We start from the raw sequence: 10,002 nt of genomic DNA, 5'->3' as shown, positions 1-10,002 counted from the left end.
TCAAAGGCTTGGAGTAGTTCCCGGGGGCCCCTCGGGGGTCGAGGTGGCGGGCGGCCCGCATGTGGCCAGCCGGTCGCACACCCAGCTGTCCAGCTTGCTGTGGCAGGCGGCGTCGTTCCACTGGCCCGAGCCCCGCATCATCACGCAGTCCTCGCCCTGGCCCTGGTTGTTGGGTTCGCCGGGGTACCAGTTGCTGGAGGGAAAGGCTTCAGGTCGGAGGCCGGGGCAGGGGGCAGGGACGTGTCCCTCTCTGAGCCCGGGCCCTCCCTTCTCAGCACGGGCTCCCCCTTTCCCCTTTCCCCTTTCTCACCGCTTCTCCCACCGCCCAAGACTCGCCTTCCCAATCTGTGCCTGGAGCGTCCTCCCCGTCCCCTGGGGCCTCAGTCTTTCACCTGCACCCCAGAGGCCCCCTCCCTGACCCCTGACCCCTCCGCGATGGGACTCCTCCCCAGCTCCTCCCTCTGTGGTACCCCCGCCCGCTCACCTGTAGCCCATGGGGCTCCCGTCCATCCAGGTGAACTGCCCCTCCCTGTCCAGGTCCTGGAGGCCGATCCAGGAGCCCTTCCAGTTGGCCCGTTTGCTCAGGAAGTCCTGGGGGCAGGACAGGGCTGGAGGACGGGGGAGACGTGCCCGGGTCCCTCCCGCCTGCCATGGAGGTTGGGGTGGCGTGGGGATCCCCTCGCCCCCCACCCCTGTGCCATGCTGCCCACGGCCTCTGCAGAGCCGGGGCCCACCTGCTCCTCCGCGCTGTGGATGCTGGCCAGGCGGCCCCCCAGGTCCTCGCAGGCGTACTGCGCGTGGAGCCACTTCTTGGCGCCCTCCCCGAAGTAGTAGCACTTCTGCTGGAAATGGACCCACTCGTCGGGGCAGGTGTCGCACGCGGCGCCTGGGGTGGAGGAGGGGCTCAGGGGGCAGCGGGCACCGAGATGGGCACAGTGGGCAGGTGGGGGGCAGCATCCTCCTGGGGTCACTCCTAGGGTCTGGGCTGGAAGGTGACCCACCCCAGGGCCACCTAATAGACAGTCTTGCAGGCTGCCTTCTTCCCTGGAGTTATGGCGCCGGCCAGCTCTGTGGCAGGAGCACCTCGGCCACCCAGCCACCGCCACAAGCACCTCCATGGTTAGCAGAATGGCAGCCCCCAGCGCCACCGCTGCCAACGCTGCACGGGTGGCAGCCCCTCACCTACCACCGACATCTCCACAGACACCTCGTGGCTTGGAGCACCTCAACCGCCAACACCATCACCATAAATACATCGGTGGCAAGCGACACATCAGTCACCCACGCTGTCACCACATTCACGCCCAATGACATTCAGCCCCTGCCACGGCCACCGCCATGGCCGGCAACACCCCGTCACCAACACGATCGCCACGCTGCGAGTCCCACGCTCAGCAGCTTCTCAACCACAAACACCTTCAGGGTTAGCAACGCCTCAACCACCACCGCCATTGCCACGAACACCGCCAAGGTCGACGGCAACTTCGTCACCAGCATCGTGACCACGGGCACCTGCCACCGCCAGTGACGTGTCTCACCACCCACCCCAGTGCCAACACCGTCTTTACCAACCACGCCAGCCGCGTCTCAAACACCAGTACCAAGGGCGGCAGCACGGGGCGGCGCTGTGGCCAAGTACGCCAGCGTCATTTTCTCCCAGCGCTGTCCTCACCAACGGCCCTGGCCACCAAAACCAGAGCTCCTGGCCACTTTCTGGGAAGTGGAGATGGTTTTGTTCCCGTTGGAGGCAATCCGGCCAGGAGAGACAACAGGGAGGGAAAAAGGGGACTGCAGGGCTCTGGGGGTGTGGTGTTAACACAGGAAGGGGACATCTCTGGGCCCTTAAAGAAACTCTGGGGAAGGAGTCTTGGCTGTTCGTTACGTGGTCATAGTGTCAGAGCTGGGCTCAGACCCCAGGCCATGGGGGACCTCAAGGACTGGGTAGGACTTGGGAGGTGACCTGTCAGAAGTGAGCATGACCCAGAATCCCCCATCCCCCCCCCGTCCCCGAGGGACCACAGCGGGGTTTCTTGCTGGGACTCCCACATCCCAGGGGACCAGACTCCTTCACACCAAGCAAAGATCCTTCCTCTTCTCTCGCCCGGTTGGGGCAGTGGGGCTTCCCGGAGGTGGAAGACCGCAGTTCACCGGCAGGGGTGTTGGTTTGGGGCTGGGCAGCAGGGCTGTAAAATCCCGGTTCCCACCCTCGTTAAGGGTACAGTGATTGATTGAATGAATGAGTGAATGAACGTCTGCTGTCTCTGCAGCCTGCTGGCCTCCTATGGCCGCCGCCCCTGGGGAAGATGCCGCCATCCTCATCGTCCCATCGTTGCAAACGTTACCGGCTCCGGCCGCCAGGCCCGGGCAGACAATCTTCCACGAGGGCTGCGGCCAAGGAATCCTGCTGGTGACCTCGCGCTAAGCCGTGCCAGGCAGAGGACAGCGGCAAAGGGAACGGAGAGGTGGTCAGCGCCGGACAGCTTTGACCCGGGCAGGACGATCGTGTGGGACCTCCCCAGATCGGTGGAGGGACGCAGTCGGAGTCAGAAGGGACATTCTTCTGTGTGCCCCGTGTGTCCTGCCCCGCCACGAACTCAGTCCCATCCGTGGCGCCACACGCAGCTCTACCGCACACCCCACGCACACGTGCCTTCGTGTCTCCCAGCGACACTCGGGCCACGCATCACACACGCACCACGCTGTCACCCACACGTGCCAGCACATGCACGGCCCCCGGTGCGGTCACACGCCGTCCGGTGCGTCGACTGGCGCTCACCCTTTGACAGCTGCAGCTCCACCCGGAGCTTCGCCACCTCCTCCTGGAGTCTCGCCAGCGAGTCCGCGGCTGCGCGCCTCTCATTCAGGGCTTGGGGGGAAAGCGGGGAGGGCAGCAGGGCTCAGACACCGACTGGCAGGTCCCCTCCTTGTCCCTTCCCTGCCCCCCAGCCCCCGGTTCCCTCCCAAGCCTCACCTTGGGCCTTCAGGTTGTTCAGGTCCTCGTGGAGCCCGTCCAGGTTGCCGGACAGCTCGGCGTCTGGCGGGCATTGAAGGGCAGGGCTGGTCCCTGGGGCGATGCGCACAGACTGGAGGGCTCCCCCTGCCGCCACCCTGTGGCTCTGGGACACTCCCTCCCTCCCAGCCTGGCCCCGCACCCCCCGCCCCGCCTCTCACCCTGAGATTTCATTCTCTTCTGTTCAGCTCGTAGTTTCTCCATGTCCTGCAACATCTGGGCAGCTGTTTGCAGGGGAGGGGGCTTAGCAGTAAGCAAGTCCTCGGAGCCTCCCCCGTCTACCCCCACCCTGTCCCTTGGACTCTTTCTTTGCCTGCGTTTAGGGCCTCCTGTTCGTTTTGCAGCTCACAGGTGTCGGGGGGCACAGTTGGCCTCAACATTCTGTGTCCCCGGGGATCATCCAAGACCACCTCCCCCTTCCCGCTCCAGACGTCAACCAGAGGTCGCTCACCCTGGGATTTCTGGGCCATCTGGTCATGCTGGTGTCTTTGCAAGTCCTTGGAAATGTGAGAGACTGGAGCAGCGGAGAGAAGATGTGTCCTCAGGAGTCACAAAGGCAGGTCCTTGAACCCCACCCTGGCCCCGTGCGCAGAGGCTCCCCTGACATTTCCCCCTTCCCTCCTTCCCTCCCTCCCTTCCTTCCTTCCTTCCTCCTTTGTATTCAGGCAGGTACAGCCAAGAATAGAACGAACGTGTGTACTCTTCCCTCACCCAGGATTTAATCTAAAAGTGGTGGGCATTTCTCTGAGCGTATCACGAGTCTTTGCTGGTCGCCATCTCACGGCACTAAACTTGCGCCCATTTCACAGATGAGGAAACAGAGGCACGGAGCAGTTATGTAATTCCTGCCATCTACAGATACAGATGGTCCCCGACTTACGATGGCTCAACTCACAGTGGCTGGACTTTAGGATGGTGCCAAAGCGTTATGCATTCAGCGGCAATAGGTACCTCTTGCAAATCCTGGGTCATGGCAGGGAGCCACAGTCCCCAGCTGGCCACGCCTTTTCGACTTCTGATATTTTCAGTGTATGATGGGCGCATCGGGGGCAGAGCCCCATTGCAAGTCGAGGAGCATTTGTATTAAGATGCTGTCGGGAGCTTCTCCAAGCCTTGCTGGCTGGGTACCCCCGCCCAGGGTGGGGAGCAGCGTAGGCTGACCTTTGGTTCCTGAGGGGGGACTGTGAGGCCCAGAGAGGGGCGTTCCCATGGCAGTCACTGGCAGAAGCAGGACGACAGCTGGGTGTCCTAACCCTCGCCTCAGCCCACCCCCCAACTCGGCCCCTCCGTACCGTTGCGGGCAGTGGTCTCCTCCAGCAGTCTCTGACTCCGCAGGGTGTCCCAGTCTGGGCAGGGGCAGAGAAAAGGGGTGGGGGGGGTTGTCCTGTGGCCCCACCCTCCCACACCCCTCCTGCGAGCTGGGAATGGAGGCCTTGAGTGTCACCCATGGGAGGTTCTCAGAGGGTGGGAAATGGGGCGCTGGTTGGGGTGAGGGGCTCTGGGGGATGGGGCATGGGGAGAGGTCTGGGAGGGAACACAGAAGGGCTCGGAGGGTTGGGGGGCCACACGGGGCTAGAGGTGCCCTTACGCCACATAAGAAGCAGGGACAGCAGCCCGGCCCACAGGGCAGCGGTCGCCAGCCCCAGCAGTGCAAGCCGTGTCCCCCACCCACAGCACCGCTTCCTGGGTGACTCTGAGAACCCTGCGGGAGGGGCATAATGGGAGGCACAGGGTGAGGCTGGGCTCTGGCTCTGCCCATGCCCCAGAGCCCCCAGTATCCCTGGGAGCCTGTCTGGAGCCCACACTGAAGCAGAGGGTCTCAGTGGACCCCCAGCTCCCTCTGCACACCTTCCCCTCCTGACTCAGGTCCAAGTCACTGTCCAGAGAGACAGACCTGAAACTGCCCCCCTCCGACCAGCATCACCTCTAGAAAGCTGGGTCCTCCTTTCCCCTTCCTGTCTGACCCCCAGCTCCCACCCTTAGGCCTCTGGGCCCTCAAGCTTCTACCCTGATGCTTGTCCCCAACCCTGAGCCCCTTCCCTAAGCACAGGACACTGGGTCCCGGTTCTTCCCCAACATCTGAGCCACACCCCAGACCCCCCCAGGCCTCACCCCCAACACCTGAGCCCCCCAGATCTCTACCTTGGTGCCCCACCGTGGGCCCCCAGCCCCCTCCCCTCACCGTTGCTCTGAGGACTCATGCCGAATCCCACCTCTTCTGGGTTCCTGTTCTGCTTGGCCTCCGACTCTCTTAAGCTCCCAGCTCCCCAGCTGGAGCCGTTTTGTTGGGAGGGTGTTGAGTCAGAAAAAGGAGGGGCCCCGCCTTCCTCTCCTGTCTGGCTCTGCGCCAGGAAGGCCGGTCAGGGCTCACCTCCTTACCCTCACCCTTGGGGCCCTTCTTAGAAATTCTCCCTCCTTTCTAGAGAAGCACTGGGGGCCTCCCCTCCTCTCCTGCGTGAAAGGTGGCAGGTGAGGGGCCTTGCTTTTTCCAGTGTTAGCGCCAGAAAGTCCTCCCACCTGAGTATTGGTTTTCCTCCATGGTGGCCCTTCTTGGATTCTTCCAGAGACAGGGCGCTCACTACTTGTGAAGGCGGTCCACTCAGTGGGCACAGTCGCAGCTCCGGCTGGGATCTGGGGTTTAACAGAGGGTTGGGGAGAGGCTTCAAGCTCTAGTCACTGGCACAGGACAGCCTTTGGGACTTTGGGGGCTCGGTGACCAGTTACTGACTTTGTTTAGTGCACCACCTGGAATCAGTAGGCTGGTTATCTGGAAGACACAGCTGGGGTCGAGGAACACCAGCTGGAGACCAGGAGCCGGGCAGCCCAGAGCCCATCACCTGCGAAGTACGCAGCAGGTGCTCAATAAATGTGCCCCCCTCCCCGCCGAGATCTTGGCAAGTGGCTTAATTAACCTCAAACTTCTTTCCTCATCTGTAAAATGACGATGTTAATAATACCTACACTGCCGGCTGGTGGTCTGCTCCTTCGGAATACGCAGCGCGCTTTGAACGTGGCCCAGCACATAGTAAACACCAAAAACATTGCCACCTCTTGTCACGATGCTGCCTGTGCCCTCAACCTTTCTGAGCCTCAGTTTTCCCCTCTGTAACATGGGCTGGTGACAGCACTCAATTCATGAGGTCATGATAGGATCCAATGAGACCATGACGCATGGGGGCTTTCAGTGGAGTGTTGCGCACAGTGGGTCTTCAGGTCCTAGCTGTTTACCAAGCCTCTACTCTCTGCCACATCCTGGTGGGAAATGCTGAGACTCTGTCACCCAGGCATCGGCTTCCTCCTCTGCCAATGTGCCCAGGGTTCCCATAAAGTCCTTTGACTTTAAAACATCTACTATGTGCTGAAGAGCATGGGCCTTGGGGTGAGACAAACCTGGAGGTCACCCACCGCCTGCTGCCTGACCATGGTCAAGTCACTTCCCCTCTCTGAGCCTCCAGGAAGTGGGAGGTGTGGGGCGGCCACTCCTCCAGTATTGTGGGAGGAGGCCAGAGGTGTCACCATCCTGGGGCCACAACTGCAGGGGAGGCAGCTGGACATGACTGAGCCCTGGCTGAGCGACTCAGTTTGCTCATCTGTAAACTGGGAGTGTGCAAAGAGCCAGTATACAGTAGGTGCTCAGTAAACCTACTGGTAGGGTGCCGAGAGAGTGTCCTCACTCTGTAAGCTTCTCTCAGTGTAACGGAGGGAGCTAGAAGGGAAGTAATTTGTCCATGTCACACAGTGGTGGGGTGTCTATTGGTAAGTGTCAGGCCGTCTTTCTAACCCGAGAGATTCTGCTTCTGCCTACAGCCTTCCATGGCTCCCCAGGGCCCTCTACGATCAGCCCCCAGTGCACTTGCCAAGGGCATCGTCTCTGCTCAGTCATGCCGGATGGCCGGCTCTCCATTCCCCGAACCAGGTACCCACATGCCTCGAGATTCTGTCCCCACCGTCGCCGTGATTCACCCACCTCCCTTCTCTGGCTGTCATCTGCCCCTGGTCAACTCTCGAGGCTCGACCCAAGGTTGTTTCTTTCGAGAAACCTTCGATGACCACCTCCCACTGCCAAACCCCGACCCACACAGCCACACACTCACTCACATGCAGTTGGAGCGCGTCCCTGTCCTCCTGGGGCGTTGGGGCCGACTGCAGAAGTCGCCAGGGGCTGTCAAGGAGGGAGGTTGAAGCAGGAAGAGAGATAGTTCCTTCTGACAGCAGAACCACCGACAGCTATTTTCATCCACTAACCGTGGGCTTGCCACCCGACGACACGACACGCATGGCCTCCTCTCGTGTTTCCCCGCAACCCGGTGAAGTCCGTACTATTATTATCTGCGTTTCTTAGGTAAGCAAACCAAGCGAGGCCCAGAGACGGTCAGCCCCGTCCCCACAGTGCTGGCGGAGAGAAGTGGTAGAATCAGGATTCGAACCAAGGTTACCGTGCGCTACATCACGATGCCACTGTGGCAAGGAGGGAGGGAAGAGGAGACAGAGAGGCAGAAAGAAAGGGAGAGAGAGAGAGGGAGAGAGAGAAAGGGAGGAGTAAGAGGGAAGAAAAAGAAAGATATGTCATACCATTCCGGTCAAATACTGACAGTTTTGTTGTATAGTTTAATTTAGTAGCAACATACACGAGGCACAGTTCTTAGTGTCTTATATGGGTTAACACATTTCATTTTCACACCCAGCCGAGGACGCTGATGCTTGGATTATCAGTGTTGCCTTATGGATGAAGGATGGGAGGCACAGAGAGATTAAGTAACTTGTCCAAGATCACACAGCTCATAACGGCAGAGCTGGGATTTGAACCCAGGCAGGTGGGTCGGGCATCTGCAGACCTAACTGCTGCGCCACACAACCCCCTATTTACGTGGGCTTCCTTGCCACTTTGCCCACTTTGCCTTCCCTAAAACGTGTCCCCTGATCCTTAACCTCTGTCCCCACTCACCTTTTCCCAAACCCCGGCTCCTGGATGGGCCACCCCCTGACACCTGTCACTCCAGAAGACGCTCACCTGTATGTGCCCCCCGCCCCACCTCCCAGCTGGGACCGGGCTAGGCTGGGCCAACCACTGGGGCTGGACGTCTGTCCCCACCATGTCAGGGAAGGGCCTGGCTGGAATGTCCCTTGGACTGTGCACTCCAGGACAGCGGGGACCATATGTCTTGCTGGTCACCCTGGAGCGAGTGGCCCTTGGTACATGCCTGTTGAACGAATGACTCTGGTGGTCTGAGGCCGTTCATTTTGGGTCCCCAAATGTCCTCCTGGACTTTGATCGGGACTAAAGGTTGAGGAGGGAGATGTCGAGGAGCAGACAGAGGTTGTGGGGGGTGCCGGTGGGCGAAGGGCAGCATTTGAGGCCAGGTGGGTGGGGGCAAGGAGGTGAGGCCCCGAGGGGGACCATCTTGGGGCCAGGCAAGGGTGGGAGGCCAGGAAGGAGGCTGTCCCAGAGTCAAGCAGCCCCGAAGAGGGAGCTGTCACCTGGTCCTGGGGCAGAGGGGCAGTGGCCATGGGGACAGGGAGAAGCAGGTGGTTTGAGAAGAGCTGGGCCTTGGTAATGGGTGAGGTGTGGGCCTGGGGGCCTCCACCGGGGGGTCTGGGTGGAGTGGGACTGTCCTGGCGACGGGGACACAGGGAGGAGGAGGAGGAGGAAGCTTGGGAACAAGTCCAGTCAGGCTGTGTTGAGGACACAAGAAGGGAGGTCTGGATCCAGGACAAGGCTGGAGTTTGCGTTTCTGAGCTGAGGGCTCTGCAGGTCCAGGCACCCCAGCCGGAGGCCACCGTGGGCCCACCACGTCCTTCCTGGGCGCGACAGCTCTGCTTGCTGGGTCCCTGCCAAGGCTCCGCTCTGACAAGAGGACGCTGTGGGGGCCCAGGGGACCCAGTCACGCGACCGCCCCACCTCCTTCCCCTCTGCGGTGTCAACAGGCCTCTTGCTCACTTCGGGGGAAAAACAGAAAGCGGTGCGGATGTGGGCTCCAGATCTGGGGGTGTCGGTTCTTCTTTCGGGTTCCAGATCCTCTACGGGTGAGGTGGCGGGGCTGGGGCTGGGTCCGACCATGACGACCCTAAACAAGGATGGCTGGGATCCCATCCTTAACGGACCTGGATCCCAACTCAATCGCAGCTCAACCTCCGCGACGCTCCAGTCCCCAAGCCCCCAGCCAGAGCTGTGCGCGGGCGGAACCATGTCTGCGGCGCTGATCGAGGAGCCTCAGCACCTGGGACAGGGCCCGGCGAAGGAGCGCCCCTGTCCCCCCACCTCCTCCCCAGCCCCTGGCCCCAGCGCTGGGGACCCTGATTCCCCAACCTCATGGCGACACAGCCTCGGGCTCACCCTGCCCCCCACCCCGTTCAACCTTTCCCGGTGTTGCGAGGGGAAGAAGGGAAGGGTGTGCGGGTGCGTGTGGGGAGGCGTAGAGGGGAAGGGCAGTGGGTGTGTCAAATCCAGGGGGACTTCCAGGAGGAGGTGCCTTCACAGCAGGCTTCCTCACCCGCGCTGTTGACGTCAGGGCGGATGATTCCTTGGGGTGTGTGTGTGTCCTGTGCATTGTGGGATGTTTACCCTCTACCCACTGGATGCACACAAAGGACTGAGTTTGTTGGTTTTTGTTTTTTGAGGCAGAGTCTCATTCTGTCGCACAGGCTAGAGTGCAGTGGCGTCATCATAGCTCACTGCAACCTCCAATTCCTGGGCTCAAGCGATCCTCCTGCCTCAGCCTCCCGAGTAGCTGGGACTACAGAAACACACCGCCTTCGGGCGGATTGTTCGAGCTCAGGAGTTCGAAACCAGCCTGAGCAAGAGCGAGACCCCGTCTCTACTAAAATTAGAAAGAAATTAATTGGACAACTAAAAATATATAGAAAAAATTAGCCGGCCATGGTGGCACATGCCTGTAGTCCCAGCTACTCGGGAGGCTGAGGCAGGAGGATTGCTTGAGCCCAGGAGTTTGAGGTTGCTGTGAGCTAGGCTGACGCCACGGCACTCTAGCCCG

The 10,002-nt window shown here is 60.9% G+C and overlaps 1 protein-coding gene across 1 annotated transcript; it reads right to left on the bottom strand.

Moving 5' to 3' along the window:
• FCER2 (Fc fragment of IgE, low affinity II, receptor for (CD23)) lies at nucleotides 1-5,549 on the bottom strand. The gene is made up of 10 exons (XM_012641232.1): nucleotides 5,528-5,549; nucleotides 4,599-4,712; nucleotides 4,303-4,356; nucleotides 3,462-3,524; nucleotides 3,172-3,234; nucleotides 2,972-3,034; nucleotides 2,777-2,866; nucleotides 735-886; nucleotides 485-591; nucleotides 1-193 (listed from the first exon to the last, which is right to left on the bottom strand). Exons 1-10 carry the CDS (start codon nucleotides 5,547-5,549, stop codon nucleotides 1-3), a joined length of 921 nt encoding a protein of 306 aa, XP_012496686.1.
• Between the last annotated feature and the right edge of the window lie 4,453 nt (nucleotides 5,550-10,002).

This window comes from Propithecus coquereli, unplaced genomic scaffold (assembly GCF_000956105.1).
Source record: "Propithecus coquereli isolate 6110/MARCELLA unplaced genomic scaffold, Pcoq_1.0 Scaffold164, whole genome shotgun sequence".
Lineage (NCBI taxonomy): Eukaryota > Metazoa > Chordata > Mammalia > Primates > Indriidae > Propithecus > Propithecus coquereli.
This window is presented reverse-complemented; position numbering and strand designations above follow the sequence as displayed.

Bases quoted from the DNA above. Each gene is read 5' to 3' on its own strand.
- FCER2 (XM_012641232.1), bottom strand. From the start codon at position 5,549: ATGGAGGAAAACCAATACTCAG. The intron at 887-2,776 runs GTGAGCGCCAGT...CCTCCACCCCAG, and splicing joins GGAGCTGCAGCTGTCAAAGG to GCGCCGCGTGCGACACCTGC. The intron at 592-734 runs GTGGGCCCCGGC...TCCTGCCCCCAG, and splicing joins TCCACAGCGCGGAGGAGCAG to GACTTCCTGAGCAAACGGGC.